Source organism: Trichoderma gamsii (genome assembly GCF_001481775.2).
Source record: "Trichoderma gamsii strain T6085 chromosome Unknown Scaffold_32.2, whole genome shotgun sequence".
NCBI lineage: Eukaryota > Fungi > Ascomycota > Sordariomycetes > Hypocreales > Hypocreaceae > Trichoderma > Trichoderma gamsii.
Genome location: NW_020171369.1, coordinates 83,429 through 108,106, shown reverse-complemented (window position 1 = coordinate 108,106; position 24,678 = coordinate 83,429). Strand labels below are relative to the sequence as shown.

At 47.7% G+C, this 24,678-nt stretch overlaps 9 protein-coding genes across 9 annotated transcripts; 4 read left to right on the top strand and 5 right to left on the bottom strand.

Moving 5' to 3' along the window:
• Positions 1-95: 95 nt before the first annotated feature.
• Positions 96-2,470, bottom strand: TGAM01_v208042 (hypothetical protein; the record flags this gene model as incomplete). Its single annotated transcript, XM_018809216.2, has 2 exons — positions 96-1,179; positions 1,233-2,470. 2 exons carry the CDS (start codon positions 2,468-2,470, stop codon positions 96-98), a joined length of 2,322 nt encoding a protein of 773 aa, XP_018657590.2.
• A 1,879-nt stretch (positions 2,471-4,349) lies between these two features.
• On the top strand, positions 4,350-5,563 carry TGAM01_v208040 (succinate-CoA ligase; the record flags this gene model as incomplete). The annotated part of the gene is made up of 5 exons (XM_024550233.1): positions 4,350-4,497; positions 4,547-4,563; positions 4,633-4,749; positions 4,802-5,180; positions 5,229-5,563. 5 exons carry the CDS (start codon positions 4,350-4,352, stop codon positions 5,561-5,563), a joined length of 996 nt encoding a protein of 331 aa, XP_024405004.1.
• A 355-nt stretch (positions 5,564-5,918) lies between these two features.
• On the bottom strand, positions 5,919-6,139 carry TGAM01_v208041 (hypothetical protein; the record flags this gene model as incomplete). The annotated part of the gene is made up of 2 exons (XM_024550234.1): positions 5,919-5,998; positions 6,061-6,139. The coding sequence occupies 2 exons, from the start codon at positions 6,137-6,139 to the stop codon at positions 5,919-5,921; spliced, it is 159 nt and encodes a 52-aa protein (XP_024405003.1).
• A 2,059-nt stretch (positions 6,140-8,198) lies between these two features.
• TGAM01_v208039 (hypothetical protein) lies at positions 8,199-9,972 on the top strand (the record flags this gene model as incomplete). Its single annotated transcript, XM_018809214.1, has 4 exons — positions 8,199-8,217; positions 8,278-8,811; positions 8,873-8,971; positions 9,026-9,972. The coding sequence occupies 4 exons, from the start codon at positions 8,199-8,201 to the stop codon at positions 9,970-9,972; spliced, it is 1,599 nt and encodes a 532-aa protein (XP_018657588.1).
• A 1,801-nt stretch (positions 9,973-11,773) lies between these two features.
• Positions 11,774-13,739, top strand: TGAM01_v208038 (hypothetical protein; the record flags this gene model as incomplete). The annotated part of the gene is made up of 3 exons (XM_018809213.2): positions 11,774-12,466; positions 12,519-13,514; positions 13,572-13,739. 3 exons carry the CDS (start codon positions 11,774-11,776, stop codon positions 13,737-13,739), a joined length of 1,857 nt encoding a protein of 618 aa, XP_018657587.2.
• Positions 13,740-14,970: 1,231 nt separating this feature from the next.
• On the bottom strand, positions 14,971-15,779 carry TGAM01_v208037 (galactoside O-acetyltransferase; the record flags this gene model as incomplete). The annotated part of the gene is made up of 3 exons (XM_018809212.1): positions 14,971-15,286; positions 15,356-15,592; positions 15,679-15,779. The coding sequence occupies 3 exons, from the start codon at positions 15,777-15,779 to the stop codon at positions 14,971-14,973; spliced, it is 654 nt and encodes a 217-aa protein (XP_018657586.1).
• A 551-nt stretch (positions 15,780-16,330) lies between these two features.
• On the bottom strand, positions 16,331-18,171 carry TGAM01_v208036 (hypothetical protein; the record flags this gene model as incomplete). The annotated part of the gene is made up of 5 exons (XM_024550232.1): positions 16,331-16,414; positions 16,520-16,638; positions 16,706-17,621; positions 17,674-17,742; positions 18,163-18,171. 5 exons carry the CDS (start codon positions 18,169-18,171, stop codon positions 16,331-16,333), a joined length of 1,197 nt encoding a protein of 398 aa, XP_024405002.1.
• Positions 18,172-18,431: 260 nt separating this feature from the next.
• TGAM01_v208035 (mesaconyl-C4 CoA hydratase) lies at positions 18,432-19,584 on the bottom strand (the record flags this gene model as incomplete). Its single annotated transcript, XM_024550231.1, has 2 exons — positions 18,432-18,796; positions 18,873-19,584. The coding sequence occupies 2 exons, from the start codon at positions 19,582-19,584 to the stop codon at positions 18,432-18,434; spliced, it is 1,077 nt and encodes a 358-aa protein (XP_024405001.1).
• A 1,761-nt stretch (positions 19,585-21,345) lies between these two features.
• TGAM01_v208034 (hypothetical protein) lies at positions 21,346-22,793 on the top strand (the record flags this gene model as incomplete). The annotated part of the gene is made up of 2 exons (XM_018809210.1): positions 21,346-21,523; positions 21,589-22,793. 2 exons carry the CDS (start codon positions 21,346-21,348, stop codon positions 22,791-22,793), a joined length of 1,383 nt encoding a protein of 460 aa, XP_018657584.1.
• Positions 22,794-24,678: the final 1,885 nt, after the last annotated feature.

The window sequence follows — 24,678 nt, the reverse complement described above, 5'->3', positions numbered from 1 at the left end:
CCTCTATCGCTAACAAACAAATGCATGAATCGTCCAGTTTTTCGTCAAGTCTTCGTCAAGTCTTCGTCAAGTCTTCGTCAAGTTTTCGTAAATCGTTATTTCCTAAGTCCGTATCTTTGTAACCAGCTGCCCTCTTTTTTCGCACCTCTCTCCCTTATGTTGGCTTCTTTCAACTGGTTCTTTGGTGGCCGCTGTTGTAGATGTTCTTGTTGTAAATTTCGTTGCTGTTGCTGTTGCTGTTGCTGTTGCTGCTGTTGATGCTGGTATTGATGTTGCTGCTGCTGATATTGTTGCTGTTGGTATTGTTGTTGTCGTTGCTGCTGCTGCTGCTCCCATTTCTGCTCAGCCCTTCTGAGAGTCGCAGCTGCATCCCAAAAATCTCTTTTCTGGGCTACATCTCTGGGCAATTCACCTCTTCGATTTTTAAGCGTGGGGTTGGCGCCCAAATCTCGCAACGCGCGAATCACTTCCCGTCGTTCTGAAACTCCATCTTCAGCGGACCTAGCAGCATAATGCAGCGCAGTCCTCCCATCAGTCGTTTGAGCGTTGGGATCGGCCTTGCCACGATCGATAAGCATCTCTACCGTTGCGGCAGAAGCATAACGAGCAGCCAAGTGAAGAGGCATACAGCCACCAGCAGCGCGAGCGTGTACATCAGCACCATGATCGAGAAGAAACATGGCAACAGCCATATGATCACGCTCAACGGCGAGATGTAATGGTGTAAGGCCGTTGTTGTCGCATGAACTCGGTGGTGCTTGGCGAATGCAGTTCGCTACTGTTTTGACGTCGCCCTCCCAAGCAGCATCCAGCAAGATATCTCCTGAGTTCGGGATCGGATCTGATTCTGCTGCATGTCCATTGTTGAAATCATCAGATGGATGCCCATTGTTGGAATCATTAGACGGAGGCTGCTCGACTGATGGTTCTGAGTGAGGAGGAGTAGGTGGGTTTGTGGCGGCTGCGGCTTTCGGATGACTGCCTATAGACTCAAACTGCCCTTGAGTTTTGGGAGATAATTGCGGCGATGGAGGCGGTCGATTAGGTATTGAAGCTGCTGGGCGCGGTATCGGTTTTGAGGCTTCTGGTACTGGATTTACTTTGGGAGTTGGCAAAGGAGGTGTCGGCGTATTTGGTGTGTTCAACCCCGAGGATGGCGCGGGTTTTATTACGGCACGGCTGTTGCCTCTGTTAGCATAACATGGCTGGATTGTAAATAAAATGGTACTAACGCATAGATATTGGACATATAAAAGCCCAATTGCAGCAGCTGCTGTTGCAATTCAGCGTCTGCGGACTTGATCTGCTCTTCGCCTTCATGCTTATAGTTGTATGAGTGCCAGAAGCCTTCCAGGCGGCCAAGAGCTGTGTTGTTGTTATCGTCCCTAGCAGCTCCAGAAAAGCTCGCCAGCAATTTCGTCATCTTCTTTAGTGTCTCGCTTGTGCCATCAATGGTGTCCTCAATTTGCAATTTTAGGGCCTGTCCGGTTTCATCCTCAATAAGGTCGGGCCTGGCTTTCAAGCAGTCCTTCATTTGCTGGATGGTATCCCGCGCGGTGGTGATCCTCGCAGAGAGTGCGCGGATCTCATCAGGAGCGTCATTTACGTTGTTGAGCCATTCAACCCATTCCTTGGCCTTATCAGCGTGCTCCGAGAGCGCACGGATTCCTGCATAGGTCACGAATGTTTTGGGGAATTTGTTGAAAAAGCTATCTGAGCCTCTACGCTCATGCTTCGGACGACGTGAAGGTGAGCTGGGCAGTGGAGCAGGCGCCGGTTGTGTTTTCCTATCGTACCCATCTACGGAGGCTGAGCGATGTCTTTCGGCGCCTGCAGCAGGTCTCTGATAGGGAGAAGTTCCCCGTACATTAGCAGGCTGTGGCCTATTATTCGTCGATGCTGAAGGCGGATATCGTCGAGCTTCCTGCCTAGCCTCTCTTGATGTAGCGCTCCATCCAGGTTTATGCGGTGCTGGTTGCGGTGACGCCAGAGGAGTCTCAGCAGCGGCCGCACCTCCATACCCAGGCCGATCACGCCTTTCGTGGCTGTCGTTTATTCGTGATCGTGAAGGTACCGGCGATTGGGGCGTCATTTCATGTGGTCGAGGAATCTCTGAGGAGGAGTATCGGCGCCTCGGAGGCGATCGCGACTGGCGAACATGAAACCCATCTCCGCCAGCCATCTTCTGGCGAGAGCGCGGCGACACAGACCGGCGGGATACAGAGTCTCTTCGTGGCGGGCTTCGCGGTCTCCCAAATGAAGCTGGAGGCGGCATCGTCGGTCTTTGCATCTCGGTGTGCGGCCTGAAGTCGTTCGCCACCGACGTCCGCCGCTCGGGTCCCGAAAGAGACGCCCGGCGACGCCTTGAGTCGCCCGGTGGCTTCGTCAAGTCTTTCGGTGCATCATCCCGACGGTTTCGGGAGAAGAGGCTTGAGCCCATGGCCTTGACGGAGCTCGATCGGAAGGGCATTGTTTCGGCAATGGCATCTCACGGCGGTATGCGATGTAGAACAGGTAGCGAGTGCTGTGCTGGTGCTGGTGAAGAGATGTTGCGCATCTAGAGCCGTCGTTGCATATATGAAATCAAAGAGCTGGTCAGAGGAAGAAGAAGAAGGGCTCCCGGGCCATTGTCTCATGCGCAGCGCAGCTCAGCTCATACCGATGCTGCTGCTGCAGTCCATAGCCACTGCAGCCTGCTGTTCAAGAGCACGAGGACGCATTCGGCATGACGCTATGGGCACGAGGCCAGGCTCCGAGGGTGGTGAGACGATGTCTAGCGTGTGGGAGCAACAAGCCACTCTGTGGCTTTGCGAACGCTTGGGGGCAATGCACGCAGCCTGGTCGGCCAATATAGGATTGATAGCGACTCACACTTTCTGTGGGTGTTGGTTGGGGAGAGATCCAATCCTACAAAGAACTCATTCCATGCACCATGAAAAGCCCATCTCGAGTCCTATGGAAGCGACTTTCATGGTGAAGACAATCGCTCAAGCGAGCACGGACATGTTCGAGCCTTGATTTTGCAGAACATGTAGCGTAACTTGTTGAGCAGAGGCTGACACAACGCAGTTGAGGGCTGCACAGCTTTTCGACTTACGTTCAACTTACGTATGGAAGCTCTCCACTCCAAGCATCAATGGAGCACAACTATTCGATGATTTTGAGAAAATTCAGCCGTGTACATACATACCTTCAGCGTTCTCAGCATGCAGGCAAGAAAGCTACTCTACTCCTTGCATACTGGTCTCAAGTAATACGAGTCTTCGCAGCCAGAGCTACATTATCCCGAGCTATTCCGAGTCTTGCCGCTCTCCAAGACATGCACGTAGCACAGCCTTCAGCCGGGCTTTTACACTTCAGTGATATGTATACCAGTAATTTTTCTCGACGCTCGTGTCTCGCATGCAGCGGCACGAATCGCACAACAAACTTGCAGCGACTCTGCCTCATTGCAGACTTATCGAACCTACCAGGCGTTTGGCCGTCCGTAATCGACTACCGTAACTGGCAGCGCACGGGAAACCGTTTTCCGCTCTGGTCTGATGACGCGGTGGCTGAAATTTAACAGCACATCTAGTCGCTACAGCAAGCCGGCTCAGATTTGCTTACCGCTACTGCAGCTGAAACTGGGAAACCAGGATTATCGAGATCGCTGCTAGATGTGCAATGAGAGTGCGAAGCGGTATTTCCAAGCTCCTCGTCGTCTCCGCTGGCGGTTTTGTCTTATTGTTGCTCCATTTTGAACAGCCATAGCTCCAAGGTGTACAGCATTTTAGGGACACTATCCTGTTGTCTTCGCTTTTTGAATGCAGTACTTGATGGCCCCAACAACTCTTGTAGAGCTGTTTGTCTTACAATCTCGTACGGTAGACTGTAGTGACATGCGTACTTCGTTTATTAGTTCATTTATGTGTCGATAATAACAGGCAAAGACAGGAAGATGGGCGTCATAGATGAAGCTGCTGATAGCCTGCTATCAATAGAAACAGGGTATAGTTATTAGGCGTGGGATACTCCAGCTACTGATGCTACTCAAGAGATACTACTTTTTTGTACAAAGCAGTTGGAAGAATTCTCTACGTGGACTAATTGCTTTGCTGATCTACAGCCAGGACGTTGGATCATGCAACGCAGTTGCTGAATAATATTCCCGTAGAAAACCGAGATTCGTCTACCAATAACCCACCACTTCGGCTACATGTACTTGTGATGTAGCAGCCACATAGCCGACTTGCATCAGATGTCTGTAAGAAATAAATGAGACAATTGTCACGAACATCACATATGCAGCACCCAGAAAATAGCAAAACTACATGTAAATATCGAACTTAAACTATCACCCGCCGAGTATGAGCAACACACCCTTCAGGCTGTTTCGATGCAGCCCCGCGTTTCAGCGACGGCGTTTGTCAACCTCAGCTGCACGACATCCGTCCGGATACGACAGCACTATTCGCAACTTGCGTCTAGACAAAAACACAAAAGTAATTTTTCAAGGTAATACAATGGCACCACAGATTCAAGCGCATTTGCTCACATAAAACAGGGTTTACAGGAAAAGCAGTGGGTGTTACAGAACTTCCCTGCTTCTCATAAAACAGCGTGCTAACTGGGACACGTACATGCATTCAGGCAACTGCCAATGCAAGAGATACCATTGCCTATGGAACTAATATCGTAGGTGGTGTCTCGCCTGGTAAAGGCAGCTCTACACATCTGAATTTGCCAGTTTTTAATACTGTTCACGAGGTAAGGGTTTCCAACTCCCACGAATAGTCTCCATAATCTGATTTATTTGAAGGCTATGAGAGTTGTCAAGCCTCATGTTAGTGCTGTTTTTGTCCCTGCGCAATTTGCAGCGAAAGCAATCATAGAATCCATAGAAGCCGAAGTTCCACTCGTCGTCTCAGTAGCGGAACATATTCCAGTACATGACATGTTACGGGTTCATGAGATACTTCGCACTCAGAGTAAGACTCGCTTAGTAGGTCCAAACTGCCCTGGAATCATTGCTCCAGAACAGTGCCGAGTTGGCATCATGCCATATAAGCAGTACAAAAAGGGCAGTATAGGTATTGTCTCCAAATCTGGGACCTTAAGCTATGAGGCTGTTGGTGCGACAACATCAGCAGGATTGGGGCAGAGCATCGTGCTAGGGATGGGAGGAGACTTGCTACCAGGTGAGGGTATAGATGATACAATATGGAGACTTGACTAATATGGTCTAGGAACTACGCTGGCTGATGGCCTCAGTTTATTTTTCGAAGACGAAGAGACGAAGGGCATCATAGTCATTGGAGAGATTGGCGGGGAAGCAGAGCTCAGAGCAGCAGACTTAATCCGAGAATATCGCAAGTCAAATCGTCGTCCGAAACCGATCGTGGCAATGGTTGCCGGACGGACAGCTCCGCATGGAAGGACAATGGGCCATGCGGGAGCAGTGCTCACGTCCAGGGATGTGCCTGCAGAGATCAAGGCGAGAGCACTTGGAGACGCCGGGGCAGTCATTGTACCGCATCCAGGAGTAATGGGAGAGGCTATGAAGAGACTTCTTGAGACATAAAGAGCTAGAATAGTAGAAATAATCAAAATAAATAAATACTAGGCTTAGGATGGAATGTGTAGATCAAGAAAAGAAAGAAACTGAGAAGCACAGAATAGAGAGAAAACAAGAAAGGAGAAAAGCAAAAGCAAATAGAAAAAGCAAAGATAAAAGTCTCTCCCGTCCCAATCATTTAGCAAACAAACAATCTATCCCTTTGGGCCTCTCTGCCTCTTTTTGCCTCCGTGAACCTCCTTCATGTGACGAGGTCCATAATCCGGTCTCTGCAGTACGGTTTTGCAAATTTTGCACGTCACTTGGATGGACCGATAGTTCGTTTCTTCAGCCCATTTTGAGTGATGGACCCAGACATGTCTTATAACGTCTCTTTCATATGGAGCGTCGTAGTCGCATCTGGGACATTTTTCGGGCCTGTCATGCCATCTATAGTGTCGACTAAAAGAAATTACACAAGCATTAGCTAAATGCCGCTCTCCTAAGTCGGTAGGGATGTTTACAATCAAAAGCTCGCCATGAACTAAAGAGAAGTGACTTACTTAAGTTGATGTCCCTTTGCGAAAGACCTCGAACATCCATTCCTATCGCACGCAAATGGCTTGGCCATATCAAGAGGTGTAGATGATAGCTCCTCGTTAGCTTCTGAAGAGGAGGGAGACCCCTGTTGATCTCCCCTAACTGTTGATGGTCCTGGTTGGCTTCCGCCGTCGTGAGTGTCGTCATTAGAATCATAAAAAGAAGAGTCAGAAAATGATGAAAAGTAAATTGGGGAAGAGTTGTTGCTAGCAGAAATGTGATCCGTTGCTTGGTTTAGTTGATTACTCGTTCGGTCCGGGAGATCCCATTGCGAACCCGTTGCTTGGCCATCCTCAGACTAAGTCTCATTCAGGGAGTTTGAATTGGTCTCTGCGCTCATGGACACTTCAGCCTCTGTAGCCGGAGAATGTAATGCTTGGCTATGCTGCTGTAGCAGGCTTGGGTTAATGGCAGGATCAGGTACATATTCCTGTACGCCACAATGATTCAATATGGATGGCCAGGGTGCTGGCACAGGTCCAGCAGAGTTTTCGTCTGTGCCACCACATTCGCTGCCCGTTTCATCCCCTAGCATGGGATCGAGCGCCCAGAGATTAAACGGTTCACTACCATCTTCACTCATTGTGAAGCCCCTGTTCAAGCATTGACACCCAGCTTAATTCGTGTGGCGTGATTAGAACAGCTTGATTCTGGTCCACATCCAGTTTGCCCCCTAAGGTTGTTTGGACCTGGTCTTGGTGGGTAGATGCAATCCACCCTTGGATGCCACCGAGTAGATTGCGAAGCTAGCCGTATAATTGTCTCTGGTAAGATTCCGATGCTGCAGCTGACAGGTGGTACACGACACCTACGATAATTGTCTTACAAAGACCTTTTTGACAATGAGTGTTGAATCAGGAGGTATTCCCACGTATGCACATCTGGCTCTAGAAACCAACCTGCCTTGAAGAATTATCTCAGGGGAAATTGAAAAGATGAACTGCGCAGTAATCGACATATAAGTTAGCTTAGACAGAGATACTGGGCCAAGAACACATGTACCAAGCATATGGGCCGCTGAGACTAGAGGCAAGCGTCTCTCACAGAGCAAGGTAGTAAGAGTAAAGTATCCCGTTGTTGCTGGGCTTGTATGGATAAAAGTTACGAATCCTAGTTACGTCGATGTGGGAGGCCGACAATCATAAATAGTTATTTCTCGTTCAAAGCGGAGTCTCTCTTCAAGTTGATAGTGGAGACTTATTGCCCGAGATGAGGGAACATAGCATACGTTGATAGGTAGATGCAAGTTTCGGTCGGGAATTCGCCCAACGGCGTGGAAGTAGCCAACTTCGTACCTTTCTATTGTGTCTAAGGATGATAAAGCTGCGTCATGTCTGCCCAAATTCGCACTTTCTTGAAAGACAGTGTTGGTTTGAAGTTACAAAATCTACAAAGTCCTCATCGAGGCGTCAACCAAACACTGACCAACACATGTAATCCTGCACGCTGCTGGAAAAAGACTAGACGCCTGCAGAAGAGGCTATGCAAGGTGAGCAGCTTTGAGTTGTAGGCCACCCTTAGCCGCAGTCATAAATCACACCTGAATCCGTGTACCCAATCAGATCTGATTCAACCCATGCGATTTCGTGGGTTCCATCGCAGCCTGACACAGTGGCCCCGCTTGTAGGCCGCCCAGGTACGTTCGAAGAGGCCGCACAAGTAGCAGCCAAAACGCCTAACGGCCTATTATAGAGTACTGAAGTAATAGATTGTGTCCGCCAAGCAACAATCTATTGAGCAGAGTGCCTTTTTGTTGGCCTGAAAACGCGGCCTCTACGATAGTTGGCCTCATAGCACCCGACCTCGTATTATAACGCCAAACGGCTAAGCGATCGTCCTATAGGACTTTGTGCAAGCTGTTGGTGCAATACACATGTAATCACGACATTGGAAAGAGGAGGCTATGAGTGTGGATCTTGGTTTGTGAGGAAGAAATACAACGATAAAAGACAGCTTCAGCCATCTGTGACAAGTAACGCGCCTGCATTATACACGGCGTTTATCAATTTACTTTCCCCTAATCGGGTTGCAATATTCCTCTCTATCTCAGGCAGCCGCGAAAATGCCACCTGCTGCTGGAAGTATGAGCCATTTAGATGAAGAAGTTCGATTATCATGCTAACTCGGCGTCTCGACTCAAGATAGTTCCTCCAGTGGCCAAAAGCCAATCCCATTACGATTCAAATTCTCTCGTCGCTTTTATGGGTCTATTCTCCTGGAAGTAGCTTTGAAGAAGATTCGACCAACAGCTTTTTCAGCCCCTCAACATGAACCCAATACCATGCATGAGAATGTCGGCAGCGCAGAGCAAACTTTCAAGTGCTTCGCTAACAGGCTTGCTCAAGTCTGCGATAACGAACGCGGTAACGGTGGTGCCACTGTTACTGGGATCGCGGTGCTAGAAGAGCCCGAAGGCATGCATTATATCATTGGGGCGAATAACCGAAAGAAAGAAGAATTGAAGAACGTTGAAGACTTCGTAAAGCAGCTGCTGAAGATCATTTCAAAGCCTATGGAGCGGCATACAGCAACGATCTCGTCGACACGAAGAGAAGCTTTGTGGCACATTTTAAGATTCAACAAACATCGAATCAAAATTTACCTTACAGGTGCTGTGGATCATTTAGCAGAGTGCATCGAAGACTACGATAGACGGCATGCCCAGACACCGTTAGGTAAGCCGCCCGAACGATAGTAATGATTCACTGATTCTCATAGAAACCGTATAATTTTCAGCATCAGGCGCATTGAGATTCAAAACACAGATTTCTGAGTTAAAAGAGTTGCTTGAGTTCCACAGGGACGGTGAGCTAAGCGAGCACCACGAGTCACAATGTAACTATCTTCTTGTCAGTCAAAATCCAGGCTCGTCACTAACACCATATCTAGTCTTTTCCTCATGCGAGAAGGTATTTCTATTCATCGATGATAATCAGCGCCTGAGTTTAGGAGACTCAATTTCAGAACAAGCAAGAGAGGGTCAGATGAACAGCTCCAAGCCGTGGCTCGAACTTCGCCACTTTCTCGGCCGTCTGCATTCGTATCATCTCGCTGTAGAAACGATGCTTCGCGCCCGTCGTTTTTGGGACCGATTATGGGATGATATCAAAGTGACGGTAATTCCTTCAGCCACGGCGATTCCTCATCCTCTATACCAAAAGGGGCCAAATGCAGACAACATACTTGGAAGATTGACGTCTGACAAGGGATTATTGGAAACATACCGCAGCCGGGCTGCTGTACTACAGGAATTCGGCCTTGACGAAAGAATCCTAGCAGAATGCAATAGTTCCTCTCAAACGCATAGAGTACATGCAGAGGTTCTCGTACTCGACTATGTGCTAGGCTATCTGCGGGACACCGAGGACGCCCAATTCTACAATGGCTGGCGATATATCGGTAGCAGCAAGCCGACATGTCGCCTTTGCAACTACTATTTCATGACACACTCAAGTGGAATCCAGGTTCGCGAATCACATAACAATCTTTATCCTCATTGGCGTGCCCCAGACGTCTTTGACGACAACGCAATGAAAAAAACGGAAAGTCATCTCCAAGCGGTCCTAGAGAAGACTAGGGCAGATGCGATACGATCACTCATGTCTCAAACATCGCAAGGTAGGAGATATGATTCGAATTCATTTTCGGATATGCCGCCTTTAGCGTCTCTCAGAACTGAAACACCGTCAATTAGCGACCTTACTTCTAGATTCCCAGCCCTCAGGATCATCTCAGAAGAGGACGACAGAAGTGCAGCTGGAGAAAGAGAAGAGGAAGAGGAAGAGGACATAACGCCTGTTTTCCAGGGTCGTGGGTCTGCGCTCTCTCGCCGTTGAGAGCTCATTCTTTGTATCTGCACTGTTGTGGATAGTTGGATAGCAGTTTCGGTCTCGGGCTTAAAAGTCCAAGACACGTTGGAACGAATAGCTAGAAAAAGGTTATCCGACATCTTCATTTCATGGTCTAACACTCTAGCTAAATCCCAATAAGGCAATTAGTAGTTTATGTTCGTCAAATCTTTTCATAAAAAACAATGTGAAAGGTCATCACGCTGTCAGTCTTTAGAATGCTGTAAAGATGCAGAGAATCGACACTCGAGCAGGAATCATGGTGGCTGATATATAAACGATAAAAATTCAATTAGGCATGCCATAGTAGAAGAACAATGGAAAGACATTTCAGGTGCGCACATTCAGAATTCCGTCCACTTTTCGAACATGACATCTCTAAATCCTGAGACATGGAGGCCGTGCTACCAGAATCAGCGCTGCCGCTGCTTCTATCGCGCTTTCATTTGGTCACTCTAAAATCCACCATGATAACAGGCGTAATGCCGCAGAAACTTTACTATAATGACATGAGAATCGGCTCTGGTTATGCACAGACTTGGAGTCGCTTAATATCTCAGAAACTCTCTTATAATGACAGGGTCTTAAATTGCCCCTGTCACAGCTTGCGCTTCCGTATACTGGAATCCTACCTAGTATATAGTATACCAACACAACAGTGAGACAAATTAATCACTATATTACACGCAGTAACTGAAGGCAATATGCAACATTATCAGCTTATCTATGAATTGATTTGGCAGCATATGTGAGGGGTCTTTGATGTTGTCGTAAACATTAAGTGCTTGTTCCAGGGCCATGCAAGTAAGCCGATTTCGGGTGCGGGGGTGATGCGCAATCGTCCAGCTAGATAATCGAGGTGGAGAGACTTGAGGCGCAGAATCTGCTCTTGGAAACACTATTGATGCATATAGTACCTACAGTAAACCCCGGCAGGGAACCCCGGCCAACCCGTAGCTTAACTGTAGTTTATCAGAACGCATAAATGCTCCGAATAGATGTCGCCGCATATACTTAGATGGCGGATCATCAAGGGCCAACCCTGAATAAACAGTTCACGTTTGCTCTTCACGGTTAACCAGGTGAATCGAAACACAAGCGAGCTGAATAACATATTAATCACTATTAGACCTATGGATATACCTACAGCTTTGAGAGCGAATAACTGCTCAACATGTGTTGCGTGGACGGCAATTGGACAGGGTGAAACCTGCATATTTAGTTGCTTTGAGGCGTGTCTAGATCCTCTACCCCGCGAAGCCATCGCTACGGTATCATCCGTTGGGCCCTCCCAGCAACGACGATCTCGTAGCCAACAGCCTATATTGAGGACTGCCTTGCATGGAGTACTACGGTATCGGACGCAAGGAAATTAATTATCTGGACACGTGGACGCCATACAACATCATAGTGTAACGCTCGCGTCTGTGGTATCGGAAAGCGTTCTTGGGGGTCTCTGCGGGATGTTTATAATCATTTTGTCCGGCTAAGGAAGCTAACCTGATCTCTTCAGCCACATAATGAAACGAGCTGCCCATAATTTGTAGCATCATATTAAGGTGTCTCACCACATCCACAGTCTACCTCTGTATTCTAATCATTGAATGGAGCCTGACTGAGGATCCGCGAGCCTAGTCGTCTTACTCCGGAATCGGTTTTTATATAAGAAGTCCACAGCCGCGAACTATACTAATCTTCATCAATTGAGGTTCTTACGTACCTTCAAAGTATCTAAAAATTGTTGACTTTGCTTCAACAGTTTCTCTTCAACATTGACGGTGCCGGCAACATGGCCCACGTTGTCACGTTACCTACTTTCAAGCAGCCAGGAGACGTTTCGGCATCGCAGGCTAGGGCCATTGCAGAGCAATGGGTGAAAGACTTTGAGAGCGCTCTTCAAAGTAATAGTACAGACCAACTGGAAAAACTGTTCGTCAAAGATGCTTGGATGCGCGATTTGCTCTCGTTTAGCTGGGACTTTCGCTGCCTCCAAGATCGAGACAACATCATCAGCTACTTCCAAGACAACCATAATGCCGACATCAGTGGCATCCGTCTTCAAGAGAATGGCGCTTTTCAGCCTGCCTTTTTAGCCCCATGTCCTGGTATACAATGGATTCAGAGCATGTTCGAATTTGAATCGCGCCATGGTCGTGGAAAGGGCGCGATTCGATTAGTGGTAGATGGCGAGGATGGCAGTGAATGGAAATGCTACTTGATGCATTTTAGACTCAAAGAATTAAAAGGGCATGAAGAAAAGATTGGACTAAGACGCCCTGGAAGCTATGATGCATCAGAGTACAACTGGCAGCAGCGACGAGAGAGGCAACACGAGTTTCTGGATGAAGAGCCAACTGTTCTCATCGTTGGCGCTGGTCAATCTGGTCTTACAATTGGAGCCAGACTCCAGCAGCTAGGCATTCCGTCGTTAATCATTGAGCGGTTGGGCCGTGTTGGCGATACTTGGCGTAACCGCTACAAGGTATAGTACAGCTTTCACACAGTACGCGATCTTCCTGCTAACGACTTAATAGACGCTCTCGACACACGATCCAGTCCACTACTGCCACTTGCCGTACATTCCTTTCCCTTCACATTGGCCCATGTTCACACCCAAGGACAAACTTGCTGATTGGCTGGAGTCATATGCCAGCTTGATGGAGCTGAACGTTTGGTGCAGCACTGAGCTCCAGAGTTCATCGTTTGATGAAGCGACGAAATCTTGGTCAGTTGTTGTCAAGCGAGCGGATGGCTCAACCCGTGACCTGAAACCAAAGCATGTTATCCTTGCGACAGGAAGCTCGGGCGAAGCTCTCATTCCGCATTTCGATGGCATTGAGAAGTTTAAAGGGACTGTGTATCATGCCAGCAAGCACAAAGATGCCTCAGAGCATTCAGATCTCTCGAATAAGCGTGTGGTGGTCGTCGGCGCTGGGAATTCGTCTCACGATATTTGCCAAAACTTCTATAACACCGGCGCCAAATCAGTTACTATGCTTCAACGTGGCGGAACATATGTTTTGTCTGCGAAAAAAGGTCTCTTCATGCTATTCACAGGCACGTATGAAGAAGGCGGGCCACCAATTGAAGAATGCGATGTCATGGGTCAAAGTATGCCACTTCCTATCACACTTGCATTTTGCTCTCTCCTCACACAGGCCATAAAAAACGTCGAAAAGGATACCCAGGAGGGGCTAGCTAAGGCCGGATTCCAGCTTGATTACGGAGAAGGTGGTGGCGGTCTCTTCCGCAAATATCTTACTCTTGGAGGTGGCTATTACATCGATGTCGGATGCAGCCAGTTGATCATAGACGGAAAGGTCAAAGTGAAGTCGAATCCAGGGGGTATCAAATCGTTCACCCCGGATGGACTTCTTCTGGCAGATGGATCTGAGCTGAAAGCCGACATTGTAGTTCTTGCAACGGGCTATCAAACAATGCGCAGTACGGCAAAGACTCTTTTCGGAGACAAAGTTGCTTCACGGCTAGGAAAAGGCTGGGGTATAACTGAAGAAGGCGAAATGGATTCGGTAAGACCTCAACATCATGTGATTCAGGCGCGTTCGAACTAACTCGTCTTTTTCTAGATTTGGCGATATAGCGGACATCCGAACTTTTGGTTCATGGGTGGCAACCTTGCTTTATGCCGAGGATTCTCACAGTTGCTAGCGTTGCAGATTAAAGCAAGCGAACTAGGAATTTACGAAACACCAGGAACCAAGAACAAGAGTAACGGCGTACGGAATGGAGTGTAGGCCATAGATGTACAAGAGTATTGATAGCTAAGCACTGCACAGAGCTTCTGACTAGGGGCTAGAAGGGAAATGCTGTCCAAAAGTTTAGCTCTTCTATCAAGTGATCTAACTTTAACATACGTCTAGTCTACTGTTACTATTGCTCAGTGTACGTAACAATTATATAAGTGTATTTATTTATAGGCTGAATGCCTTGTTGAGCCACAGCCGGGGTGTCGGTGAATGGAACTGGGGTATTGGATAACGTTTCCTTTATTACAACATGTGCACACTATGTATGATGTTCTAAAATCCTTAGCTTCAAGCAGACAATGAAAACAGCTGCATGGGATAAAAATATCACATAGACTACGAGAATTTGTCGACAATTGCATGATAGATTGCTGAGTGGGGTTGGCAGCCCCCTGAGAATGTTTGTTTTTGTCAGAGCGATTGGGGGGGGCGAGAAGATCATCCAGCACATTTCAGCTCTTGAATTTTCAAAGAAGGCCTGAATATATGTAACTGAGCTATATAGCGCCAGCTTTCTTTGCTTGGTAAGTCGGTGAACTCAGCGCCCCGAGCAGGGAAGCATAGAGATATCCCAAAACTGGATTTGCGATATGTTTGCCTGGCAAGGCTCACAACCCCCCTTATTCTTGGCCAACATGGAACTGAAACGTCAAGAATGTTCGTAGATGTCAATATTGACGGCAGTCTTATATCAGGGTTAGCCTACCGATATAGATAGCTTCTATAGAGCTATATACAAAGGTCTAAATCTACTACACCAAGTCATGTAGCCACAAGGAGATCCGTTGGATGATTAACTGTGCACCTACTTCCATTTAACCGATACAAAGTCCATAACTTAGAATTCCTCTGCGAACACCAGCGTCTCTTCAACTGACATGGCTTAACGCTTTCTGCCCCAGCCCTTTTGTGCTATGATTATATCAACAAGGAACTCGCTGATGGCTAGGCGCCCAAGCATTATCTTGAATGCTGCAGAAATGAAGAGTCGTTCACTATCGTTCGATGCATGTCGGTGCCTTGCATTAGTCTGCCGTTTGGACTTCTTGTCGCCAGGTATATGCATATATCCAAGCTTGCAGAAGTATGTGTTTGGTAAAGCAGGAGCTTCGGTAGATCCTGAGGGTCGATCGAGATAATTTTGATAAAGAATATTCGTTGTCTCATTAATGTCGTCTCTATACATGCAAGTTTTGCCCTCCCAAAAACCAATGCGCCATCATAGATCTGGAACAGGGTTGACCTTCTTGATCACCTTTGCTGGTGAGCCAACCGCAACAGAAAAGTCTGGAATCGACTTTGTGACGATGCTTCCCGCGCCTATTGTGCATCCCTTTCCAATCGTCACGCCCGGCATGATGGTGGTATTGCCACCTATCCAGCAGTCATCTCCAATGGTGACGCTGCCGCCGTACTCGATGCCGTTGCGACGCGACTGCACATCAGTCTCGTGTGTGGCGCCGAATATTGAAACGAAGGGACCGAATAGGACGCGGTGGCCAATGGTGACCATGCCACAATCGAGAATAACAAGGCTGAAGTCGTTAAAAAGCGCTCTCGTCAGCCTTTACCAACGAAAGGTGCTCGCCAGGGGTTTTACGTACTTGAAGTTGGCGTAGAAGTTGTCTCCGATGGAGGTGTTGCACCCATAATCTATGTTGAACGGCGTCTCAATGAAGGGATTTGATCCGATTTTGCCAAGCGCTTCATTGAGCATCTTCTCTCTTTCGGCAACCAGAGTGTCGTTGGTGGCGTCGTCGGGGAAATAAGAGTTGTATTTGTGGATAAGCTTCCGAGCCCGAAATCTCCCCTCGACCAGCTCCGGGGCTTGAGAATTGTACCTAGAAAAAGTAATAGGTTGGTTAGACGCTGAGGTATTCCATATAGGGCCATTTGGAGACGGCGAGAGGGCTGAGAAATTATTTACAGCATTCCTGATATCATTTTTTCGTAATCCTCACACCACGGGATGTTGGTGAGTGTCTTGGCGTGCTCAATCGCAGCCGGATCCTTTACTTTGCTGGCCATCGTGACGTGATGATGAAGGTGGCTGAATCGGACGCGGCAAAGTTGTAAAGGAGGGGGAAGAATGGCCCTCCGACGAGAGAGAAGCTCCCGGACTAATATACCAAAGCAAAAACTATCTTTTGCCAGCGACAACAAACGTGTTCAGAGCCAGCCAGTCCATGGTCTTTTGCCCGAGGGCCTCAGCGGCGGGGCATTGGAGCCAGTCAGCAGCACCCTTTTCCCACCCCTCGCCTACACGTTACATACTGCTTAGGATGCCGTAGTGAAAATGGATCTAGAAATTAGATGTCGACGGTGCCCGAAGAACAACCGCCACGAGCACGAGTCGGTGCAGTGAACCTTACTTTCGGGAATACCATCGTAGCATCGGCCGATCCGGACGGTGGGGAGTTTCAACGCCACTACGATACGAAGCACGAAGGGCTCTGTGCGGCATGTACCTGGTCAATTGCGCTATTTCGCCGGCTATATTCCTTAACCAGGTACAACTAACTGGTAGACTACTGCTAGGCCAGATTATCCCTCGGTGAGCGCCATCAGCGTACCTATCGTTATAAACGAGCCAGCTCAACGGCTCGCTGAGCGGCGCGCCCAAAATCAGACTCGACATGGAGGCCCAGCTGAGCATCCGCGAGCTGTCATTACGCGAGAGTTAGCAGTGGTCATCTGTCACAAAGGTGCGGTGTGAAACAAGGGGGGCCGTTCAGCCTGGACCAATCTGCTGGTACGAGGGCACTCACCAGCTTCAATCCTTCCGCTGAGTTAGTTCCCTGGAGCCGGACGACCAGTGGAACGGACAGGGTCATCTCCTGCGCGGCTCCAATGATGGATTCGGCAATCATGTCACACCTAGTGATGCCTTCACAGTGTCAGCTCAGCCCTGGTAACAGGGACTTTCAGGGTCCTCTTCCGCGGCCTCTTCTCACCTCCGTATATGTTGATCAGTATGGCTTTTACCCGCTCGTCTGCCATCACGATCCCAAAGGCTTGAATCATAGTCTCCTTAGTTGCTTGGCCCCCAGCATCTAAGAAATTAGCACTGGTCCCCCCATGAAGGCCAATGGCATCGTTTGTAGCCATCGCCAGTCCTGCTCCATTCACAATGTTTCCGATGTTGCCGTTCATCTTAATATATACCAGGCTGTGCTGTTCGGCCTTGACTTCGTCTTCCACCTCCTGACTCGAATCGCGCAGGCGGAAAATATCAGGCTGTCGCTTTGCCGCATCATCGTCGATGACCAGCCTGGCATCAAGGGATGCAAACAAGCCATTTTCTAATCTTGCAAGAGGGGCTATCTCCAATAGCGTCGCATCTTTTTCCCGAAAGATACCATACATCTTTGTCAACATGTCATCCAGGTTGGTCACTTGGTCGGCTGCAACGCCCAAGAATTCGGATATTTGAATAACTAAATCTCTGGTTATACCTTGAGAGAAACCTAAGGTAAAAGTGGAACTCGTCTCTGCGTTAATACTGTCCTCTTGCTTGGAAATGATGATTGCAGGACAGTATTTTTCTCTGTCAATGGTCATGGCTAAATGCCACAGCTCCTGATGGGTCATGACTTCAGATACCAAGATCTGATTAACGGTAATAAACTGGTGACTGATGCCATCAGAGATCACCCGACGATTGAGCATTTTATCGGCCATATCCATTGCTTGCTCAGGATCCTGGACTTTCTGGCTCCCCCCTCTTAGCCCATCTTCAAATGAGAGGCTGTCTTTATGTCCCCATAGAACCTGAGCTTGTAAAATACAGCTTCTGCCTACGCTCTTTACAGCTTCTCGAACTTCAAGAGGCGTACGTGCCAATATTCCACGAGGGACCGGAACTCCGGACTAAACATTCCATGTTAGCGTTCTTTAACAGGGCCAGACAAAGTCGACGTACTGCTCTGAGCAAGTCTTGCGTTTGGTAACTATGCAAAGTAAGGCGTCTCAGTTGTGGCTTGGGTGAAAACTAAGAAGTATTAGTAAATGCCGCCTCTAGCAGTAATCCATCTATCTGGTGAATCCTGCAACAACGCATGCAGCAGTAGTTGTGATACCAGACCTTTTGCGTTGATCGAGTCAGCACCCCCGCACGGGGTACTTTGGCAAGAGAAAGTCTCATGGAGCTGCTCTGTATGTGAAGAGATTGTGAGAGTGCAGGCTGTCTTCTAGCAATAGTCGATAATATGTCAGAAATGATCAAAATATGTTATTCGCTTGAGATTCAAGAGCTCAGTTATCACTTCAAATGGTCTATAGCTTCTGGTACGAGCCTCTAAGAAAGGTCCTGGCGCGAATAGCCGGCGTTAGCTACATCATCTAGCCTAGAAGCTACTTAGCCGGACACAGTGTCCGTACCCGTAGTGCAGCTAATACATACCAAACTCACAATTAGCATGTCATTCACATACAGACGCGGTGTCATCAACTAAGCCTTAAGGCTTGATATTATTCTGGTTGGGATTTGATATTCTATATGGAGTACAGCGGGACCAAGTGCTGCAACAAGGAATCTTGATTCAGGGAGGCACACTTGTAGTGAATAAAGGGGGTCATATAGTATTGTCAAACATCATATGTACATGAGTCAAGTAACTTTCATTTCAGTGCTTCATGTGAAGATAAATAGCATTTAAAGCTGTACAATTCCCACCCGGTTTATATCTTCTTGGCGATGGAAGCTTTCATGATAACAAGTCCCTCTTTCTCTGCTACCACATCGTACACACGACTAGTCTTTGTCTCGTTTATATCGAGCGTCCGAAGTTGGTATTCTTCTCCTCCGTAAACAGGTGACATAGCCCTGTAGCTGATCTCGTCAGGCCCTGCGCCCTCTCCGTGTATGTCTCTCCAATAATCCAGCAAATTGACAACATTCAGGGGCCCGTGGACGACTATACCAGGATGTCCCTCTGCAGTCCGAGTCCAATCTTCATTGTAATGAATCTTATGGCCGTTGAATGTCAGAGCTGAAAATCGAAATAGGCCAACTGGAGACCAAGACAGCTTGCGTATAGGAAACGCTGCGTGGTAAAAGGATTAGTCACAGTCGGTAAGCACCGTATAAGCACAGCCTCGAGAAAGACGTGTAAGACTCACCACTGCTGTCATTTATTACATCCGAGACAGATGATGGAGCTAGGATATTGCCGTCGATTCTTCTAAGCGCTATGGCCCCCTGAGGATTAGAAGACAACGTTGGCCTAAATACCCACGACCTTGTGTCAACAAGTGCCAGCCCCCTTGATCCATGAATCTTCTTTTCTACTTCAACGAGTACCATCTCGCCCGCGGATCTGCTCGTCTTGGCCACTGCACTGATCAGCCTTGTGCTCTCTTCTGCTTCCTCTCCAACCCTCAAGGGATTGCTTCTATCAAACTTCATATGGCCGCCTGCCCACATCCTCCTTGTAAACGGGGCGGGTGCATTGAATGTGCGGTCACTTCCGTCAGCACCAAGTTGGCTCTCAAGCTCCATTGGCGTGAAATAGACAAGGTGGTGTGCTGAAGGAATCGGTGTGCCTGCAGGAACGCTCGTCCTGCTTATGTCGTGGCCATTAAGGACTGGTCGGCCGAGCATCACCGCCAGTTGTTGCAGCTGATTTGAATCGATGAACTGGCTACGTTTTATGACTTTGTTTGCAAACTGATCCATCATGTAAGACGCTGCTTCTGCGGCTGTTTTGATCTGGGGAGCTGATGTCGTTGATAAATGGCGAGCTGCTTGTAAGACCAGCCGCGTTACCGGCTTCGATTTGCGTTCTAATCCTCTCATTATGCTGATATTCGGCCAAGGAGTGCGAGCAGTCATTTTTCTTTCCGCTATTAATGAAAGTGACTTAATGAATGATAATTCTGATGTATAAAATGTATGCCAACTGATTGCACTGCGGCATTCCACTCCCAATAGTTCACGACATTGGCTTTTTGTCGAGATGACTCGACAACTCGGCTATTTGATTTTCTCAAATTGCCGACTATCCTTTGGAGACCAACCAACAGACAGCGCGCTTATAGTGGCTGTATGCCACTAACGGCAACTATCGACTGCTTAAAATCATACTGGCTAATTGCGCTATGTCTGAGAATTGGGGTCAGCTCGTTTCTCCGTGCGTACAGCTTCACATTTATACGGAGTACCCGAGCGCCTCCACCGAGAATCTGTCAGCTCGGTACCTGTATCTATCATAAGCTTGATAAGAACTTGAATCTTTCGTTTATTTGCATGAGAAGAGCCGCCTACTGCCAATTTCACGCGTCTAGTCTATCAAGCTAAAGCAATTAGTCTGGTATAAGGAGGTTGAAACAACTCAACACCCCTGTTTCCTAGACATCCATCGTCTCCTCACATCTCTCTACTACCTTCATGGCGTAATATTCGCTCAAATAGGGCTCAAATGAAGGCCTGTTAGCTGTCATGTGTCGCTCTTCATCTCATATCAATACCGAATAAGGAGACGGCAGTCCCACATGCACAGACATTGGAACGCGGAGATAATGCTACGGTGCGTGGGCAGCGTCTTTGCAACTGCAAGTAGCAATATGTACGCTGCGGCACATTTAGCGGCATCTGGTAGTCAGATCGCACGCGCTACATTTTGGGAAAAACTTACGCAGCCCCAGCAAGCGAGAGCCTGCATGAGATCTAATTTAGCCCTGCCACTTGGCCCAGTCACCGCTGGATCTAGAACCCTGCAGACAGCGGAGTACGGAGTAAGAATGGGTGACAGCCGCAGCGTTCCGAGCAAAAGGTTCCTGACATCACCAATAGAATGGGGGTTTTCTGATAGTTATCGTCGTTGGCTCGCTTTTAATTCTACTGCTAGTGTTTTGTGTGTTCCGGGTATCTGGTACGAGGCAGCAGTTGACTTACAGCTACCTCTTTCGTACATGCCCGCACAGCTACGTGCATCATAGCCTTCCTTTTCATGTGGCTCTCTAGCTTTGCAGCAAGATACATGTAACAGATGTGGAATAATATCCCGAAACTGAAAAGGCATTAGGTACTGATGCATGAAGCGCCCAATGTTAGTGTCATGAATGTTGTTTTTAGCACATCCATCCACGGTTACTCTGTTACGAAGCAGATGCAACGTCGGATCCGATAACAGGGTACTATCTCAATCTTCCTATTAGATGTCATTATGCAAACCGGAATATGGAATATTTCCAGATATTGAGCTCCGAGCTCTTTCAACTGAAATAGCTTCACTGCATTTGTTGGTGACTTCCGCTTTTGCAAAATAGTCGTGTGTTATACGAAACATGTTCTCAGCGAATTCGCCTCATTTGACATAACAAAATAAGAAATATCTACGAGAAAATATCTTTGAAACTGATGTGAACATCATGTAGTTGTTTCATTATCCTGTTGAAGCGCCCTTCCAGTGTGAAAGCGCCGGTCTGCGATGTCGGACCACTGACGCACGTGGCTCTGTAGATCCTGCTGTTATCTGCTTGGCTTACCAAGTTCAACCAGAAGCTGGTTTTTGGCAGAAACAATGCTTTCCGAGTTCTTCAATAATTGGAAATTTGCTACTTGTTAACACGCCGTGGATTTTGATGACACAAAATGGCCAATTCTATTGTTGGCGATGACTATGAGCTAAGTCGTGTCCATACAAACGACGAGCACGGCCATGGAGAGGACCCTAGGAACTCAATTGAGCAAACACTGCCTCCAGCAGACTATGGACGCGGTGCCTACGTCGCTCTCGCATGTTGCACAGCTGCTCAAGCTCCTATCTGGGGTACTTGTTGAGTTCCTACTATGAATTATGAATGAACTCTGTCGAACATTGACGTAATGCTATAGGGTATTCTGTCTCCTTCGGCATCTTTCAAGAGTATTACAGTAATCCCGATCATGGCATAGACGCTTCTCCCGGAGCCATTGCCACTGTCGGATCCGTGCAAATGGGAGTCATGTATCTGTTGATGCCCGTCGCATTCGTGATACTGAGCAAATATCCGTACCTACGACGCTGGTGCGGTCCTTTGGGGCTCGCTCTCACCGTTATAAGCCTGTCTGCCTCTGCTTTTGTTAGCAGCATTGCCGGTTTGATCGCGACACAAGGCGCTCTTTACTCAATTGGCTGCGGGCTTCTCTTCAGTCCAATTTCTCTCTATATGGACGAATGGTTTGTCCACCGCAAAAGTCTGGCCTACGGCATTATGTGGTCGGGAAAGTCATCAGTTGGCGTCGCCATGCCTTTTCTGTTCAGTCTGCTACTACGAAAGTTCGGCCTCCGCGCAACAATCCTTTCCTGGGCTATAGCTTCCGCGCTGTTGACGGTGCCAACTCTCTTCTTTCTTAAGCCGCGCATTCCGCTGTCTACGGTATCTCGCGCCCGGCCACTCTCCTTTGCCTTTCTCCGCCATACTTCATTCTGGATGATGCAATTTGGTGTTGTCGTCCAATCACTTGGATATCTAATGCCCAGCACATATGTGGCTTCTTATGCATCTGCTATCGGTCTGTCTTCTGTTACGGGCCCTATCTTGCTTGCCGTTTTCTCCACGGCTTCGGTGCCTGGATCATTGGTCCACGGCATGCTCGGCGACAGATTGTCCGCGACCAAACTCGTTCTTCTCTCATCTTTCGGTAGTGCTCTTCCAGTCTTTCTTCTGTGGGGGCTCGGTCGTCATCTAAGTACTATGATTGCTTTTGTTATCCTCTACGGCTTTTTCGCGGGCGGATTCAGTTCTACATGGTCTAGTATGACTGAAGAGATCAAAAGAGATGATCGAGCTGCAGAAACTTCTCTAGTGTTTGGTCTCCTGCTTGGCGGAAGGGGGCTGGGCTTTTTAATTTCCGGACCATTCTCCGGATCTCTTTTATCCATTAAAGACTTACTCACGGAAGAACCATTGGGATATGCGACTAAATATGGTCCTATGATTCTCTGCACTGGTATTACGGCTGTTCTGGGAGCATGGGCTCCGTTATGGAAGGGCGCAAGAATTACAGGCAGAGCGACTCTCACAACTTGCTCAGGTCTATTTATTGCTACTTCGTAGTAAAGGGCATGATAAGTCTATCATGATCAACAGAGAGATGATAGTGTGGATGTTAGGTATAATAAGTCGAGAGCAAGAATATCGGACTGCTTACGCTTCGGTAATATCGTCGTCCCAAAGTGGCTTACACTTCAGTGTTCTACTAAATATGAGGATATGTGTGAGCCTCATGTTTGAGTTTCTTGAGCAAAGAAAGGGTTTCATGTTCTTTCTTCACTTCGCCTTCAACGTCAAGATGCACCGAGACGCTACCGTCTCCGTACAAGTCTCATCCATTCAACCACTACAGAAGTATTTTGGCCTATCTAAGATACACTATTGATGACTGTTCCTACTGAATGAACTAAACATTATCTGAGAAAAAACGCTTACAATACTCCGCTAGAGACGGCTTTGGGACGACGATTACTCATGTCCTCACTGCGTATACACAAAGTTGGACGAAAATTCAGTAACCTCGTACTTACCCCTCTAACCAGCTGGAATCCTGATGCTACATCCTGCAGAAGCAATACAACTTACGCGTCTGATATCGCCAAGGCATCCGGGTGGATTTGGATGATAATATTTCGGAACCCCGAGTCCTCACAGACGCAAGACAGATTGCATAAGCCACACTGCCCAATGCCAGAGTCACAAGTCAAGACTTACATCTACCGAAACCAAATTAATATACATAAGGGCACGTATGTCGACCAACTGCGCGAATACAAGCTCACAGTTGAAGGTGATGATGGAGATTGAGAAGCCGCGCCTGACGTCCGATGTTAATCCTTCTCTTCACTATTTTACATGTACTCTACTGTTTCTTTGGCCATTTCATTTCTCAATTCTTAGACTTGCTGCCTCTGATTATCTATTGAGCCTTGAATAGGTGTGGTTATATATCTATGTACGTACTAAATAAAGCTTGGCATTGACCAACTCTGCCATTTGGGCGAAAGTATTCATCGCAATTATAATAAAGACTACTGCTCATTTGTAAAGATAAGACAACGGACAGATATGGAGGATAGCCGTCTTCCTGCCCGCGTCTACATCGCCATCAACATCATCTTTACCATCCGCTACCACGGTTCTCGCCTCTTTCTCTGTTCCTTCGAATCTCAGAACCTCACGTTCGTCTGGCCTACCATTTATGGCGTTCATGACTCTGCTGCACTTGCCAGCTATTTTCTCATTGTAAGTCTCTCTCGTTAACACCCCCTCGAAAGCCTGCAAAGTCTCTTCCTTTCTCGCAAAGCTGCTTGAGGCCTATTCCATTGGGCGATATAGGCTTCTGCCATTTACGTGGGTGGCTCGTCCACCGCAAGGCTCAGCCGAGCCCTGGGATGCAATGTGCTACACATCAATCTACAAACACCTTACAGATTGCAAGTATTCCGCACATCAAACCCTGCACTGATTTCTTCAGGCAGTTGGCTTTGTGCGTATAGAGTTTGGAGGGCAATCTGGTAGACCTGCTGTCCGATCTGACACGTATTTTGTCTCACAAATCTTGACCATATCCATCATGCATGTTTTCAGATAAATGGCATTTGAGTTTCCTATCATATCTGCGCCCATACTAGACCTACTAGCCAAATTTCTATCTGTGTGACAATATTCCTTTATACAACGTCTTGAATTCTTCTAATAGACAAAGCTCCAAACGCTGCCTATCTGGATCCGAGGAAGGCCACTTATATAACACAAAGTCTCGCTCACTGATTCAAAATGAGCTGTAAAAGCTTATAAAAGAAGATCAATAGATGAGATAGCTATCTGGTCAAAGGGAAGAAATTCACGTCCAATGCTCTTCCACGTGGTTAGCCTATATCGTAGATCTGCAATTTAGCGGAGACACTAAGCCATGAGCAGGAAGCAGTGCGCAGTATGCAAGTGC